Source organism: Delphinus delphis, chromosome 3 (assembly GCF_949987515.2).
Source record: "Delphinus delphis chromosome 3, mDelDel1.2, whole genome shotgun sequence".
Classification (NCBI taxonomy): Eukaryota; Metazoa; Chordata; class Mammalia; order Artiodactyla; family Delphinidae; genus Delphinus; species Delphinus delphis.
In genome coordinates, this window is record NC_082685.1 from 131,761,536 (window position 1) to 131,780,449 (window position 18,914).

The following is an 18,914-nucleotide window of genomic DNA, read 5'->3' on the forward strand; positions in this document are numbered from 1 at the left end:
GGAATCCAGGAGACTGGTTTGGAAAAGAATGCATGGTAAGAATGGGTTCATTGGGAGACAAGTTGAGTTTAAAATACCTGGGAAACATCTAGAAGGGAATATATGATAGACTGTAAGAAATAAGGGTATTGGTGCTTAGGAGAAAATTAGATGAGAGCAGTTGAACTGATGGTTTTCAGGGTATTAGAGGTAGCTGAAACTATGTGACTGAAGATGTTCTGAAGAAGGATGTGGAAAGTGAGAAGAAAGAATTCTGGGGAGTTTCATTTCCTTGTCTGGGTAGTATGGTGCAGCACAGCACATGGCAAGCCATAAGCTTTCAGAGCAGTTGCTGGTATTGGTGTTATTTTTAAATCTTGCCTGTGAAAGAAGCAATTTGAGAATGTAGTAGATGCTGTTTACTAAAGCAATAATGACTTGCAAGTAAGACCTAAGGTAAGTTTTCCCCCTTTAGTTCATTAGTCCACATTTTGGAATTTTCTGCCTGGCTACAAATTCATTTTTAACTTCACATGAGTTACCTATTACTGTGTAGCAGTTTACTATAACTTAGAGACTTTAAAAAACCACACTTTTTCCTCAATAAGTTAAACTTAAGATTATCATATGACCCAGCAATTCCACTCCTAGGTATATACTCAAAGGAACTGAAAACAGGTGTTCAAACAAAAACTTGGACATCAGTATTCATAGCAGCTCTGTTCACAGTAGCTAGAAGTTAGGAACCACCAAAATATCCAACAGCAGATGAATGGATAAACGGAATGTGATGTATCAATATAATGGAATATTAGCCATGAAAGGATCCTCTTCTAAGCTAGAGTTTTTGTTTGCAGATTTCAATTCCTGGGGGATGTGGTTAGTCTGAGGGCGTTGGTTCCTGGCCAGAGGATGTCCTCAGTTCCTTGTCACATGGGCCTCTCCAACATGGCAGTTTGTTTCACTGAAGTGTCCAAACCAAGAAGGCTAATCTGCTATTAAGACAGAAACTATAATCTTTTGTATCCTAATCGTGGAGGTGACATCCTATCATCTCTGCCACATTCTGTAACCTAGAAGTGAAGCACTAGACCAGCCCATACTCCAAGAGCGGAGATTACACACAGGTGACGATACCAGAAGGTGGGGATCTTGCAGGCCATCTTGGAGCCTGCCTGCCACAAACGTTAAGGGGTTCCCCTTAATGTTTCTGTGAGGCTTTGGCTGTTTATGTAGGGACAACCGTATGCTGTTCCTGATAGAACCCTCTTCATGTAAATCCAAAAATCATGTATTGAGTATCTATGACTTCATTATGGCAAGTATAAAGAAAGAGAAAATGTGGTGTCTGGCTTTATGGCAATGTAAAACGTGGGTCATTTCTCTTAATGCTTCCTGTTGTCGTACAGAAATAGTTGCTTAGACATTCATTATTTACAAGGATGTATGACCTTAGATTGATTTGTGTGCTAAGAGACTGTGTTCGTGCATGTGTATGTGTGCCTATTTGATGAAATGACCTGATTCTTGAGGTTTATAGCAAGACTATTATTTTTCTAATTAAGGGAGAGAGAAATCTTGAAGGATACAAACCAAAGAATCAAGGTGGAAGGGGTACTATGTTTTTCTTTCCTAAGTTTAAAAAAAAAAAGGCTTAGCCATTTTCTTATAGGAGACATTATTCAGAATAGCAACAAGTCTATGATAAATGTGTTGAAAACATTTTTTTTTAAGGACCTTGATCCTGTGTCAGATCGGCATACTATTATGCATGTCTACCCTTTAATTGTTTTCACTTATCTCGAATAAGAAGGGCATGAAAGGAGTGATGTGTCCTCATTAGTCAGCTATGAATATAAGTCCCAAGCTAATGTCAGAGCTTTAAGAAAATTCAGCATGGTGGGACTGTACTGGATACCTAAGAAATATTTCTTTTCATGTAGTCTGTTCTCTGTCCTCAGGCAAATATAGTCTTTAACTATCCCCATCTAAATAAAACAGTAGTAGGCTTAGGATCGTTTAAATTGCACTGTCTCTTTTCTTTCGAGTGTGTTCTTCATGGGAAACTATTTAGAAGTGAAATGCTTGACCTCAGGCAATGTTTCAAACTCTTTTGTCTTCTCTTTGGCTAGTGCACTAATTCCTAATCTTTTTATGCTGTGACACTATTTTGTGTAACCCTCTGTTCCCATACACGCTTACATTTTAAAAGTTAATTAAAATTAATTTCATTTTGAGAGCTCCACTTGCCTCTCGAGATAATTGGAGACATCCCACAGCATGAAAGACAGAAGGTTGGCAATTACTGATTTAGTAATATAGTTACATGTGAAGAAATCTGTTTAATAGTATATATGACGTGGTAGGCTAGTCTTGTTTTAATATATAGTAATTGTTACTATATTTTAAACTGTATTAAAATATGAGACTGCTTATATTCACATCTATGGGCAAATAACCTACATATTCATTCTTTCATCCACTTATTAATTGACTTAATCAACAAATCTTGAGCACCTGCCTGGTGTCAGAGTCTGCCCAGACCCCTGGAGGCACAGTGGTGAACCTGCCTAGCGAGGAAGAGCTTGGGGATTTTTAGCAAAGTTGATTTGTAGAGCTATGTACATAGTACCTTGTGAAAATGGTGTCTTTTCGTAAAAGCAATGGAAAAACTGTGAGAAAGTGGGTTATAAACAGTTGTAAGAATGCCTGAGGAAAAGAGACCATTTTGTGCTGAGATTCGTTTGCCTTTTTCCTATTCATAATCCAACTACATTTTATTTAAAAGGAGTCCTGTTCAGAGTAAAAGACAGAGAGAGCACTTGCCTACCAATGGCAGCCCCTCCCTTAACTCCTACATACTTCCTGAGCTCTCACAAGTGTAGCTGCATGAGCCACTGGAAGTATCACTGGAGTGCAGCGATATGTGATCATCTATGCCTTTATAGCAAAAGGGAGGGACATGTACAGGGTAGTAATAGCTTTCTGTGTGTGTGTGTGTGTGTGTGTGTGCGCGCGCGTGAGTGTGTGTGTGCGAGTGTGTGTGTATTCCATACATCAGCCTTGTAGACAACATCAACTCTCACACACGAGCTCACTTTGTATTAGTGATTAATTTGGGGGTTTTCATATAAAATATATGAAAGTGTCACCTTAATGTTAAGTTGATTAATCACACTGTTGTGCTGAAAATCTAACTGAAGGAATGTGCACTTCATCTGAACAGGAGAAACCGCTTTTTTTGGTGTTGGGGAGAAGAAATCTGGACAGCCATAGGGGAGGAAGAAATTGAGGAATATAAAGTACTAGGGGCTGCAGGAGGAGTCGGATATAGAATGAAGTTACTAGAAAAGAGGAAAGTATCCACCCCCAATAAAAACTTGGTTTATTTTTATAAAATTGAGTATATTGGAAATTGCAGAGGAATCTATTATCCTTCTTTGGCTGTTTCTTTCAGCACTTTTACTACCAGATCTTAGAACTCAGGTTAGTTCTGTAGTCCAATAAGTTATAGGCTTAAATGGTGGCCAAATAATAATAGTAACAATAATAAGAATATAATAGTTAACACTTAGTGAACATTTGGAACATTCCAAGCACTATGTCAAATAAGTTATCTCATTTAATCTCTAGAATCCCATGAGGTACCTAAGTATTATTTTCTCCCTTTCATTGAAAGGGAAACCCAGGCTTAGAACAATTAAGCTGATTATCCAAGGTCACTATGATGACATGTGGCAGAACTGGATTTCGAACCCAGTGACTTCAGAGTCCATGCTGTTTGTCATTCTACTGTCGTATTCTCTGTCAGAGCTGGCCTGCCTGTCAGGACTGACCCCAACACCAGTGCATTGCCTTGTTTTCAAGGAAAATTGTGTACCAAAAATCTGAAAAAATTGGGACCTTCTGAAAGTTTTGGAACATATCTGATCCCTAAGATGACAGCTGTCCATATTTATTTATGATTTGTAAAGTACATTGATTTGTCCAATTACATAATTAAAATTATAATGTACGGATCTTCCTCGATTTACGATAGGGTTATGTCCCAATATACCCATTGTAAATTGAAAATAATTTTGTCAAAAATGTGTTTAATACACCTACCAAACAGCACGGCTAAGCCTAGCTTATCTTAAATGTGCTTAGAACACATACGTTAGCCTGCAGTTGGGCAAAATCATCCAACAGAAAGCCTATTTTATAATAAAGAATGGAACATCTCATGTAACTTATTGAATACTGTACTGAAAGTGAAAAGCAGAATGCTTATCTGGGTACAGAATGGTTGTAAGTGTATCAGGTGTTTACCCTCGTGATCACGTGGCTGACTGTTAGCCAAGGCTCGTTACTGCCGCCCAGCATCAAGAAGAAAGTATCATAGGGCATGTCACCAGCCCAGGAACAGATGAAAATTAAAAATTAAGGTATGGACAAAGCGAGAGAGAGGCATGGACATATATACACTACCAAACATAAGGTAGATAGCTAGTGGGAAGCAACCGCATAGCACAGGGAGATCAACTCGGTGCTTTGTGACCGCCTGGAGGGGTGGGATAGGGAGGGTGGGAGGGAGGGAGATGCAAGAGGGAAGAGATATGGGAACATATGTATATGTATAACTGATTCACTTTGTTATAAAGCAGAAACTAACACACCATTGTAAAGCAATTATACTCCAACAAAGATGGAAAAAAAAAATTAAGGTATGATTTCCACTGAATGTATATCACTGTCGCAACATTGTAAAGTTGAAAAAGTGTAAGCTTAACCATAGTAAGTTGAGGACCATCCGCATGTTAGCTTTTGTACATTATTAAACACTGCCCAGAAAGTCTAGACTGTTCCCTTGCCATTCACTATTTTGTGCTTAAGCCTAAACATGGATCTTGGCTGTATTTCTGGAATCAATAGGGTGACAACTAATAGAACCAACGGAATAGTCCACAAAGGAAAACTTCATTGTCCCTTTGGTAAGCATTTCCATTAAGAATGACAGGGAGTGTCAGGAAAGGGTAGATGTGGGTGGGATCAAATAAGTATTGTAGACCAGGCAGAATTCTCTTAAGGTTTTATTACATGAGTAGGTTATATAGTATTTATTACATGAGTAGGTTATATAGTAATAACTTGTTTGGGGTCAAATTAATCACAGAGAAGTTACCTTTAGAATGAGAAACTGATAGCTATCTTTGAGTGCCAAGGCTTATAATCTGTTACTCTAATTATTCTTTATTGTTATATAGGATGAGCCATTAGATAGTTTTAAGCTTTTTTCTGTGGGCTGTGAATTTGTGTTAATCTGGAACCTCATGTTATCTCTGTCAATTTTGTCATATAGTTGATAAGTTAAAGTCTGCAATAAAAAGAAATATTGCTAAGGGAGAAATGGCAAGCTGTGCTAGAAGGCAATAGCATTTCCACAGTATTAAAAGATCTTATTTCACCCTGAGTATGTAACAAACATCTTCCACTTCAGCCAGAAAATTCCTATTTGGCTTTCCCCAGTTGGTTGCTTTGGTCAATGGCAATTTCAACAAAATCGTTCCCATACTAGCTTTTCTACTCCAGCCACCAGAGTTTCCAGAATACTACAAATGTGCTTTACTTTTTGTGTTATGCCAATAGCTCAGGAATTTGCTGTTTTCTATTTGGAGCCATGCAAATCGTGATCACCCTGGGGGTTGTGGATCTTCTAGGGAGTCAGCCCTTGGCTTTTACAGGAGCACAGAAGGGAATATTTTCCCAGAGCTCTTCTCACAGTGTTTTCTTTCCATGCTTTCAGTTTCTCATGGCTGCTGGTTCTGTTGGGCACCAGGACAGGGCAAGGGATCACAAATAGGATAGGATCAAAAAGGATCACATTGAGCATAGGGTAATGCTCTTACTTTGTAGTACGGGGCTTAGCACACGCTGCATCATGGATGCACATTTCCAGACACCAAAACAGAACTCTGAGAAAGGCTAAGCAATAAGTAGAGTGAAGTTTTGTTGTGTATGTGTTTTTTAAAAAGTTTTTAATATCAGACGTTGGCTGAGAAATTTCTTGCAGAACTGGGTATGTGCCATAAGCATAAAAATTACGTGCTAATAACTGTAAACCAACAAACTACCACCATCAACCAAAAAGATAAATTATTTCTGTATCATGGAGTGATTTTTTAGGTAAATTCTACATTCTGCATTTGAGAAATCTGACTAAATGTTTTATAAAAGGTTACTCAGTTCATTTAAAAAATATGGATTGAGTGCCCAGTGTGTGTAAGACTTCATGTCGGATTCATTCAACGTATGGAGTTAATGAGACACATAAATGCGCAAAACTCCCATATGGCTCTTTCAGTCTAACTAGGAAGATGAAATACGCATTCAGCTAACAACGAATGCCGCAGGGTGGGAAGGTTATGAACAGAAACAAGAGAAGCTACCTAAAACTTTCGGAGAAGTTATTTCCAGGTGGAAGATCACATAAGGCTTGGTGGAATAGGTGATGTTTGATCTGGCCCTTGAAGGGCATGTAGCAATTTAAATGAACAAGAGCTGAGGGGAGAACTGACATGGTTAGAAACTCCAGGCAGAGGGGATAACACAATCAAGGTGAAGGTGGAAAGCCTGAATCTGGTCCAGGAGAGCAAAAGTTGCATTTGTGGAGTGTACAGGAGTGTAATGGAGAAATGAGGTAGGAATGGCCAGTTGGAGCTACGTCATGGAGAACTAAAAGCTAAATCAAGGAGTTGGGGAATTGCAAGTTACAGGCATTAAATATGTTTGAGCGGAATGATGATATAATCTGAGCTAGTTTTCTGGACCAGTCTTAGTAATTTCATTGGATCACTGCCAGGACAGAAGTGAGGAGACCAGTTAGAATGCCATTCTGATGATCCAGACAGAAAGTCATGAGAGTGTGAACCAGAGTGAGAACATAGGAGCAGGGCAGCTATCGGATAGCAGGCATAATAGTCCTCAAGTACAGTTGTTAGGACTTGACTTTGAAGGTAATGATGTAAAACTGTGTTTAGAGTAATACAGACAGGCATGCAGGATGCTTGTTGAGGATAAGGAGAAAAGAGGGCAGTTGGTGTATCAGCTTGTGTAGCGTTTAGAACTTTGTTTTGCCAAAGGTAAGCTGAGGACAACCTGCCTCAAAATCTCCTGGGCTGCTCACCTTATGAGAATCTTTCTAAGCGTGGAAGCATGTGACCACTGGGTTAGAATTCCAACACAATGAGACCAAGGGGATTAGTATGACTCCTATATGGACCTCTTAATTTTGAGATTATGCTCCCAGCTCCGGCTGGCCTATCTTTGGACAGGAGACAGTCAGGGGAGAGTAAAGATAATTCAGTGTAACATCTTTATTTCTGTTGGAAAACAGCTTTGAATTTATGCCAAATTTTAGTAGGTCTTAAAGAGACCATTAAGTTTCTTTTGCATATTAAAGATAATTAGTATCTACAATTCTTAAAACTTCTGTGGGATCTCAGTCCTTTATTCTCTTAAATTATTGAGACCTCAGAGGTGTTTTGTTTATGTAGCTTATATGTATGTGTCGATATTGATATATATCAATATTTGCCATGTTAGGAATTAAAGCTGATAAATTTTTTAAAAAATCTTCAATTCCTTTAAAAGTAACAATAAACCCATTACACATCAATATTAAAAAAATGTTTTAATGTAAATTAACAGTTTCCAAAACAAACAAAAATATTTGAGAACAGTGGCAAATCTCCTTAACGTCTGGCTTAGTAGAAGAGGACCGGATTCTCATAGCAGCTTCTACATTTAGTCTGTTGCTATGTGTTATTTGGGTTGGAGTAAAAAAATTCTAGCCTCACACAGATAAATTCAAAAAGGAAGATGTATCTTAATAGCCTGTTCGGATGATTGCTGATCGTCTTCTTTCATACAACACTGGAATTCTTTAACAAGTGGTAGTTTTTAAAGGTCATTTGCGATGTGGAATCTGAAAACCACATCCCTGCACTTTTTGTATTCAGTTATGTAACATCCAATGATCAGTCTTGTGCTTCGAGTGTGTTTTTTTTTAATCTATGCATAGTTTTGTACCATAATGCATTGGTCATTTGGGAAATATTGATCCATTAAGTTAGGTAGATCTTCCAAATGTTGAAACATTTTATAATACATATCTATTAATATCATCACCAATCTCATCATTGAGAAGCTGTCAAGATCTCAGTGATGCAAACATTTTCCCCAAATTCTAGTTTTGGCTTGAAAACAAATTTTACCACTGACAACAAATACTTTCAGTTGTTTTCCTTGAAGTTACAGGCTTATGTAATCATTTTTGAGAAAATGTCTATCAAATACTCAAGACTGAATATAATCATAGTTTGTCAGTTGAAATTTCAAGTAAAAATGGGATTCCAGCAAAATAAAAACGACTAGTTTAGCTCACAACTCAGTTGCACCAATGCTTAACCTCCAAACAACCATGTGCTTTGGTGTGTAGCAAAAATGCTTTTTGACTGCTTCTCATTTAGTTTTTTTAAAAAAACATGTTTAAGAGTTAATTTGATAAAACTTTTTACTGCTTTATTAAGTTCATTCTTAGGTGAAACTTGCTCCCCGCCCTGGCAAATACATGGTGGTCAAGGATACAGTGACTACTAGTTTGAAGCCAGCACTTCTGATCATGTTAGGTTACCCGCAAATTTATTCACCTTTGTTTTGCACCATTAGCAACAATGTCAGTGCGGTGAAAATAGCAAATAATGTCTTATTCTAATTATAAAAACAGTGTTGATTCCTGGGTCTCCAGAAAGAGTCTTGAAGAACACTCTTTGAGAATGGCTACTTCTTCTGCCCAAAAGTATATGGATAATTACATAAACCAAGTCTTGGATATTCATTTACACATAATAACGATTGTATTTTTTGTGTGTGTGTGTTTTCTGCTCATGAGCCAACAGCTAGTCACATGGCCTAAATTGACATTTATATGCTATTTTGGGGGGTAGCTGAGGGAGGCTTTGTTGGTGTCCCCCATAACCCCATTTCCATGAGCACCAGACTGACTTTCAACAACTTAAACCTCTTGGAATTCTTCGTCTGGGAGTGTTCTCTGGCTGCTGAGTGCCTTAGGCAAAACCAAGTAAATTTAAATAAAATTAAAAATTCAGTTCTTCGGTTGCACTGACCACATTTCAAGCGCTCAATTGCCACGTGTGGCTAGTGGCTACCATGTTGGAAAGCATAGATGTAGAATTTTTTTGTTTTTTTCCATCACAAAAGGTCAGTAGGACATCACTGGTCTAGAGATCAGATTTTCCATTGGGAAAACTTGGAGCAACTATTTTATTGTTGTAGCTGACTCCTGCATATTCCTGGTTTGTTTGTTTTTTAGCTCATTGGGTCCACCTTTCAAAGAGCAACTCTTTTAATGAACTTATTCATAGCATATTAATTTACCGTGAGGGAACTAAGCATCTTTTTGGCTGCAAATAACAAAATAGTCTTCTACAATTGGCTTGAATAACTGGCATGTACTGTGCTCACAGAATGAGTTCTTATAATACAGAACTGGGGATAAGTTCTGCTGCTCAGCACTGTTCTCAAGGACCCAGGTTCTTTCTGTCTTTCTATTCTGATGTCCTCAATATGTTGGTATGTCTCCTTTAAGGTTGCTAGGAGGCTAACACTGTTCAAAGCATCACCTGATCACCTAATGAAATCTAAACAGTAGAAGAAAAAGACATCTCTCTTTGGGCATCTATCTTTTTAATGAGGGGCAAAATCTTTTCCAAAAGCTCACAGCAGACTTTTGTCGAGTCCTGTTTCGCCAGAACTGAATCAGATGTCCATGCTGCAAGAGACAGAGGCTGGGAATACCAGTACCTGGCATTTTTAACCTCCATAATGGTAGACTGGCTCTGCTGGTAAAGAATGTAAGCCTTATGAAGACTGAAAGTTTGGTCTTGTTTTGTTTACTTCTGTGTCCCAGCACCTAAGGCGATGCCTGGTGCTCAGTAGATATCCATTAGAGGAATGAATTAATGAATTAACGAGTACGTGGTGTGCCATAGAAATGAACCTGCCCAATGAGGACATTATGCTCCTGTCTTCTATCACTGCTCCTGTTGTGGTACCTTGAACCAGGCTATCCTAATTGATTGGCTCTCAGAATGAACTCTTAGATTCCCAAGACTTCCTTACAACCCTCAGTAAGGAGATCTCAGATCTTGGGTAATGAGGACATTGAACAGCACCTTCCACCCAAGCTCTCTACTGTTTAGACCACCCCTTTGATTTTTAATCTAAATGAACGAAGTATAGATCAGGTTTGAGTTTGGTATTTATCCTTTTTATATAACAATTGTAATTTCAGGGACACAGAGCACACAATTACCAGTCATTAGAATAAGAGCAGGCTCAGACTACTGTTAGATGTGCTGTCCTGTGTGTGTTACCCTGTGTGGATTTGGTTTGTAGGTTAGGAATGCTGGGATGTGGGCAATCAAACAGGTGTTCCGAATTTCCCCAGTTAGGCTCACGTCTCAAAGCACCTGGCAGCTGGGTGGATGACACATCCATTTCTCATTTGAAGTTGGTGAGTGAACTTAAGGCCCACTCAGCTGGACTGAACAGCTGTATCCCCCCACCACCACCCTGTTCCTGGTTTCCTCGGCCCTGATCTGGGTTGAGGCTGCTACTTACCAACGCTGTTGTGTGGGAGGCTGAACTGAAACTTACAATTCCAAGCTCACTGCTTGTGATGAAAGTCAGAAATGCTAAGATTGGGCAGATGACTGTGTAGCAGGAGATTAAAGAAAAGGGTCTTTGCAGTATTAATAACATTCATATATTATGTCATATACAGAGCATTTTAAAAAGTTATGGTATTTGGGTTTGTTTCATCCACCAACACAGTCCTGGGACTGTCATTTCATCTCACTAGGTTCCTTATGGGCTCCTAAATGTGACAGGTGAAAATAGTTTCTTGTTGAAAGATGACTTCACAAGTTGGATTTCCAGTATGTCCCACATATTTCCAGTGAACAAGTTCCATTAAATCATGCATCTAGTATTCTTCTCCTATACTTCACTCCCTGGATACCCTCCAATGCTATGGCCATGTTTTTTTCCTCTCATACATTTGCAGACCTCATTGTAATCAGCATTACTTTACAGGCTTTGAGGGTTTGAGCTGAGAAGAATAATGGCTTTCTAAATACTTCTTGTTGGTCCTAGCTCAGTGACTTGTATAGAACAGACAGTAATACTATTCATTGAATTAATTGGTTGGGAAATGTTCTTGGATAGGTTCCCACTCTAAGCATTAATATATATAAGCACTTAGGTACCTTTTATTCTAACAGGTTCCCTTTTTCCCCCTCTTGGCTTATGTGGTAGTAGAGTTCTTTATTTAGCTTTGTCACCTTTCTGGTCAATAATCCTTGTATTTCAATCACAGTAGACCTAAATATATTCCTAGCTGCTTAGCCTTGGACACATTATGTAATTGTTTTGTGTCTTGATTTCCTTATTGATAAAATGAGAGTGATAAAAGTACCTACCTCATAAGACTGTCATGGGCCAGTGACTTAATACATGTAAACACTTAGCACAACCAACATTTATTTCAGAACTGGAGTTGGTCAACCTCAACTGCTGGTTGGCTATGGATACAGAAGTTTGGCGAAATCAATGAAAGCATTCTGTGAGCACTAATGAGGTCTATAGAATTTATGATAAAGCATGTTGCATCTATTCTTATTATATGAAAATTGTGTGCTACACGTCCTTTATGTAGGTCAGATGTATAAAAAGCTTGTGTATGGATACATGTGCGCACAGCATTTTTGTTATTTTAAACATTTACCACCAGGTAACACTGTCCCTACTTTTGTTCTTCAAGCTTATGGATGTTTCTCTCCCATATGGATAATGTCTGGATGTAGCCTGTAGCAGATGTTGTTGGTACCCTACCCAGATCTCCTTTACTGGGCCAGTGCATCCATCTCCCAGCTGCTGCGGGTATTGGCTGCTAATGACTCACACCTGTACCCTTCTCCAGAGGCCTGCCCTTGGCTGACAGTAATTGCCTCAACCAAGTATGTTGGGGAGATTATGAGATCATGCCCCAGCCCCCTCTCCTGTTCCCCAGGGGTGGCTCAGAGCCAATGACTGTTCAGGGGTGTAACAGCCCAGCCCCCTTGCCTTTTGGATGGGGCAAATTCCGTGGTTCAGTCCACATTCTAGAACTGCTCATTGGATCAGACTGAGGCTAGATTTCTGAAACCATATCTTCGTGTAGCTCCTTCCCCCATTCTGGCTTGCTTCTTTCACTCTTGTTTCTCCTGACAGCACTCTGTCTATACTCAGGTGTTTAAGAAATGCCGTCTCAGGCTCTGCATGTAGGGTACCTGACCTAATGTTGCTAATTTCAGTGCCCCTATTGTTTTCTTAGTTCCACCATCACTTATGCAACTAATTCCCTATATTAAATAATCTCTGGCTTAAATTTCCTCTCTTTGTTTTGTTTTCTTGGTTGGACCCTGCCTGATAGGCATTAACCCCGCTCATATCCCCTGTCTTTACATATTTTCGGTTGCTCAACATCAAATGCCCTTGTTCTTATTATGTCCCTGGTTATTTCTCACAGTATTTTGATGAATACCCCAGATTTTAGCATCTCAAAATAAGTTTCAAAGCCTGAGTCAATTACACCTTCCTCTTAGGATTGTTGTAAGAATTGTATGAGCTATTTTTTTTTTTTGAAAATACTTAGCTCTGTGCCTGGAATGTAGAAGTTCTTAATAAATGGTAGTTGTTTGGTTTATATTACTCTTGTAAGAGACTTGCCCAGTCTGGATAAGATGTCTCATCCTTTGTTCCCAGAGAACCCTAATAAGTTCCTTTATCACAGTGCTTTATTACTCTTTATTATAATCTTTGTTTTTTATTCTATTTCTCCCAGAAAAAACATGAGCTTCTCAGTGTCATCTAGTGGTATATTGACTCTCCAGGGGAAGAAAAGACCTGACAGATAGCTTTTGCTGATTTTTCTTGGTGAAAAATACTCCTACCCTGTCCATTTTCAAGCTACCAAAATGATGTCACTGAACAGTGTTGGGAAGAGACACACAATTGGCACACCAACTCCAGTCTCTACTCTGAATCCCTAACACTCAGCACAGTATATCTACCACAGGAGCTAGATGTTCAAGAGATGCCTAAAATATAGTTATTGAGTGGCCAGAACTTGATTATATGCCCTAAATTGGTGAAATTCCTTGATATCTAATTTTTGTTATGTAACCAATAACTTGTATTGGTTATATAAGTTCCCCCCCCCCCCGCAATACACACATATGCACAAAAATTGCCCATGCTATTCATGAATCAGAGAAAAGGAAGTATTCATCATGATGTGATGGGAAATACCCATGCCCTCCCTGGGCAAGTTGCCTACTAACTCAGACACAGATCTCAAGTTTGTGATTTGCTATACACATGAATGGAGCTTAGTCACTTCACCTCTCTTAGCCCCAGTTTCCTCAGAGTTGGAAGCCTAATTAGTGTATAATTTCATTTCCTCCTTCCCTCATTTTCCTCATTCCTGTATCAAACTTTGAGTTGTACATTATGCTAGATATTGGAAATATGACAAGGAATAAGACTTGGCCCTGGCTGAAGAGCATCTCAATATCTTTTTGTATGAACATCCCATCAGACTGAGGCCATGAGGTGTGCTCATTGCCAAATGGTGTTATGCAGATGTACCAAAGACCAAGATTGCACATCATTACAGACTTTAGCACTTTGACACATAAAGGTATTGTGCTAATAGTTTTAACTTTCTGGATAAATGAAAGAAGGCTGGCCTGATCAGTGTAAGCAGTTCTCAGAAAATGTCAACAAGATAATGTTAATGGTATGGAGAGAACCCTTGGTGAACAGCTTGGTTATTCTGCTCCCTGAGTTAGGCTCAAACTCAGTCTATAGAGAGGGTAGTTTTTCAGGACTATTAAGCAAAATCTGAAAACATTCTTTTGTGTTTAAGTCTAAGAAGTACTTATCCTGATTCTTTCTTCCATATTTTGATAAGAAAGGCATGAAGAATGACTCTTAAACTTTAGTGTTCTCCTTCAAGGCCATATCCACCCATTGGCTCTAATGCCTTTGTTCTCATCATCTGTGATCTCCGCACTTAATTTTTTTGTTGTTGTTTTGTTTTGTTTTTGCGGTAGGCGGGCCTCTCACTGTTGTGGCCTCTCTCGTGGCGGAGCACAGGCTCCGGACGCGCAGGCTCAGTGGCCATGGTTCACGGGCCCAGCCGCTCCGCGGCATGTGGGATCTTCCCGGACCGGGGCACAAACCCGTGTCCCCTGCATCGGCAGGTGGACTCTCAACCACTGCGCCACCAGGGAAGCCCCGCACTTAATTTTTAAAGCCGCATTGGTTTCCAATAGGAAATTACTGTTGGGAACTTTTTTCAGTTGCTGAAAGCTGTTTTTAAAAAGAGAATTTGTTTTGTTTTTGACAGGGGCTGATAATATCCGGAAATACTGGAGCCGCTACTACCAAGGATCTCAAGGGGTAATATTTGTATTAGACAGTGCCTCTTCAGAAGATGATTTAGAGACTGCTAGAAATGAACTGCACTCAGCTCTTCAGCACCCACAGTTATGCACTTTACCGTTTTTAATATTGGCCAATCATCAAGACAAGCCAGCCGCTCGATCAGTACAAGAGGTATGTCTCATTAAGGCAACAGCTCTTTGTCTGTCTTGTTTGTTGACTTTTGCTGCCATGTTGGAGTCTGAAAAGATTCCTGTAGTTGGAGATATGCTGGTTATACTGTTTTGCAACATGAAACCTAAGTTTTTTTAGAAAACAGAAAGCCTATATCAATCTGATAAAAATTATTATTCACACCCATAAACCCCACTTGGAGACCATAGATTTTTTTTTTTAACTGTTTAGCAAAAGTTAAAGGATTTCTAGGAATATATTTCTCATCTGTTTTAAAGGGCTAAAGGCCTGGTCATTTAACATTTTTTTTTTTTTTACCTCGACAGCTTACTTAGTTCATTCTTCTTTTCAAGGAATGCGTCGTGCGTATTACCATGCATCACTTGCCCTCAAATGTCGTGTTCTTGTCTCTCTGAAATGCTCACTGTGGACGAGAAGCAATGGGTCCTATTCTGTAATCAGCCAGGCTGAAAAGTGATGTCTTATCTTGCAAGTTCCATGCCAGCAAATACCTTTTAGTATGGACCCATTCTTTATCTTCCATATTTAATTTCATTTCTTAGCTTGTATCTTTCCTATAAAAGCATGAGACTAATTCTGGGCAGATAATCAGTGTCTCAGCAGAGTTTCTGATTCATGGTACTAAAGTAATAAGATATGTGAATAGCTTTCAAAACTTAAATTATAGTGAATGTTAACCTTAAGAATAGTGAAATCAAAACTTTTGATGTATTCCTTTACACCTGTAACTTTCAGGATATGTTCCATTACTTCCCCCACGCACCCCCCCTTCAAAAATTGTGTGCTTCTTTTTTTTTTTTTTACATCTTTATTGGAGTATAATTGCTTTACAATGGTGTGTTAGTTTCTGCTTTATAACAAAGTGAATCAGTTATACATATACATATGTTCCCATATCTCTTCCCTCTTGCGTCTCCCTCCCTCCCACCCTCCCTATCCCACCCCTCTAGGTGGTCACAGAGCACCGAGCTGATCTCCCTGTGCTATGCAGCTGCTTCCCATTAGCTATCTACCTTACATTTGGTAGTGACAAAGTTGTGACAAAGCGAGAGAGAGGCATGGACATATATACACTACCAAACGTAAGGTAGATAGCTTGTGTGCTTCTTTTAGTGACTTCGGAATAATAGAAACCACATTGCCCTTTAGTCTGAAAATGGATGGGGAGCCCAGGACATAACATGTTCTAACTCCAGACTCTCTCCCACTTTGTGTGGGACCCATGGGCAAATAGCTTTGTCCCTGTGCCTGTCTTCTCACCTGTAAAATGGGAATAATGTGACTTTTTTAAAATGAAGAGTGAGTGGGATTAATTTGAAGTGTAGGAGGTACTGTATCTAGAGAATTGTCATTTATTTTAGAAAAGTAGTAAAGAAGACAGGGATTTCTTATTAAATAGAGCTTTAGAGCTTATGTGTATATTTCGTTGCCTCACTCAGAATTAAGTAGTTAGCACCTTTTTCCTTTGTAGATTTTGTGAAATACCTTATGGATAACATTAAGTGATTAAGATAAAAAGAGTAATACAAATCTATTTAGACAGTCATCAATGTGCAGATCTTCAGCGTTGTAATTGGGTGTCTTCCTGATCTGTTCTTAAGACCTCAGGTACATCTTTTAACTTCTTAGCACCAGTTTTTCTGTCTGTAAAGTGGATATAATAGTGTATAATGATGGGTAGTTATGAATGTTAGATTAGTTTATGTTTATAAGGTGCTTTGCTGAAAATGCATTAGTATTCTGAGATTCATTGTGGAAAATATATTTTTTTTTTTTTGCTTTTTAATTTAAGAAACTTTTTATATGTTTCCATAGACATCAAAAAAAGAAACTAATGTGTTCTTTAAACCTAATATATGACCCATGGTAATCCTCCGTAGGAATTAAAGACTGCTACATTGAGTAAAGGAAGCTTTTAACAATTGATTGCTTTGGAGTGTGCCATGTGGGTGTTGGCTGGCTGTCTCTCCTAGGAAAAGGGCAACTATCTTTTTGTGATTCATCTTTTAGTAAGAAGAAGTTGTGAATGTAGAGTAATCATAGATATACTTTGAAAATTATTCTAAACTTGTATATACTGGAACATATGTGACTTTGACTTTTCCTTTTTACTCATATCCATTTTAAATGAACTTTCCTCAAAATTTTGACTTGTGATGGAATTTGCAAATACCATTTTGAGGACTGCTCTATGTAAAGCATTTTCCCTATGATTATATAAACACGTACTAGGCCAGGTGCATGTTAACATTTTAGACTGCCCTAATTGAATCCATGAACAAATTCCGTTGTAGATCTTGAACTTATCGAAACATAATGAAGTACTTAAACTTACTTTGGATTTGGGAGAGAAAGAAATGGAAGCTTCCTATTTTCCCCATTCCTTGAACAGCAGAGGTTTCTCAGTGTAGTTATTATGGTGCTTTGCTGCAGTACTCCTAGGAATGTTTATACCTTATTGTTAGCCTAAAAATGGAATCTTAAACTTTTTTATAAATAATAACCTCAGAATGGTTGGGAGTAGGCACGAGTAGAAGAGGAGATAGAAGATTGAGAAGTGAGCAAAGTTACGTGTTACTTGAAATATGTTGAGAAGTCGTCATCTGTTTATTACTTTCTTTCCTGATCCTAAAGGTATTATTACGTGCTGTGCGCTGCTCTGTTGCTTATAAACATTTTTATTCATTTGTACCTGCTCATTTGTGTGCACTTTGTGGAATTTCCAAATACTAAAAAGATGGTGTTTTACTCTGCAGAATACCTGTGAATTGTAGGTAAAATTCTGTTCTTTCAGAATCAGGGAAAATGCATTCAGTTTACCAAGAAGCACAGAACAATTCTTTGATGCAGTTAAGAAAAGACGAGGCATAGAGGCTTGTTGATTCTTCCCCTCCTCCTATTGAAATTATTACATTTTGTGCTTAATGCATTATGCAGAAATTTTGCAATTATTTATCCTGTCACTGGAGTAAAACTTTAAGAATTCATTTATCATTTAATGAGGATATCAGGTTACCACTGAGCTTAGAAGCTGGTAGGAGCCGGTGAAATCCAAAGGAGAAAGCTGAATTATCACTTGGATTCCAACAGAGGATGAAAATCATCAGGAAGTTATGTATTTAGTTCCCTCCTCTATGATGTGAGTTTTGCTAGGTTTGTGTTGAGAAGTAAGTTAAGATAGGAACAATGGTTAAAATTGCTATGTAACCCACTGACAGAGGGCAACATGCCCAATTATTTTGTTGCCCTTTTAGAAAGCAAGTGGAGTCTTGTGCATTGCATAGTTTCCCTTTCTGTGATATACCTACCTGGCAATGACCTGTGTTTAACTTACCAGAATTTTAAGATTTTATGCCTTGAGACTCAATAGTAGAAACATGTTTTTTTAACAAATAAGCTTTTTTTTTTTTTGTAATAACAGAACACTGGGAAAAAGAACACCCTTTACATACTGTCTGAAAGCCAAGCAGTTCTTGCAACAGATGTTTGTTGTATTCACTTTAGGGAGGTGTAGTTACCACAGTTTTCCAGAATTTACTCATATCAACTATTTTCCTCTGTAGAAAACATAATATGAAAATCTATAATTATGTCAAGTGACCCACTTGATTCATTAGGGAAAATTCTGGTCTAATATAAATGATAAAGCTTTCTAAAACGAGAATCCTCTTAAGGGTAAATAGATTGGTTTTTTATTTGTATTGAATTGTAATTGTATCTAATTTGTTTTACAGCTCCCATAGGAGAGCATACTTCAGTTCTGAAGTTATTTAATAGATCAGGAGGATTTTATGAGAAGTTAAGTTGATAGAGTAGCCAATAAAAGTAATCCTGTTTTCCCTCGACACAGTTGCTGATTGCGATTCTTTTACCTCCTAGCTTTTTCAAATCTTATTCTCATTTTATTGGGCATTACCGTGTCTTAGAAAATAACACATTTTGTCAACATGAAAGAAATAGTTTATCCTTTCAGCAATCTAATCTGATTTGATATTCATTCATCTCCTTAATCCAAAAGTATTTAACTTTTTCAGAAATAATACATCAAAAATATTGAGTTAACTTGAATATTTTATATTAAAGCCAATATTAAGGAATATGAAAGCTAACACAACATTGTAAATCAACTGTACTTCAATTTAAAAAATGTAAAAAAGGATGAAAACTGTGAAACAGAATTTTGAAGTAGA

At 38.2% G+C, this 18,914-nt stretch overlaps 1 protein-coding gene across 6 annotated transcripts in view; it reads left to right on the forward strand.

The window, feature by feature from the left end:
• The window catches only part of ARL15 (ARF like GTPase 15), a 407,251-nt gene that overhangs the window by 179,120 nt on the left and 209,217 nt on the right, over positions 1-18,914 (forward strand). For all 6 annotated transcript variants that reach the window (XM_060009498.1, XM_060009495.1, XM_060009496.1 and 3 more), the window contains one exon: positions 14,495-14,703. In XM_060009498.1, coding sequence (XP_059865481.1) covers positions 14,495-14,703 — 209 coding nt within the window. The remainder of the gene's footprint in view (positions 1-14,494; positions 14,704-18,914) is intronic.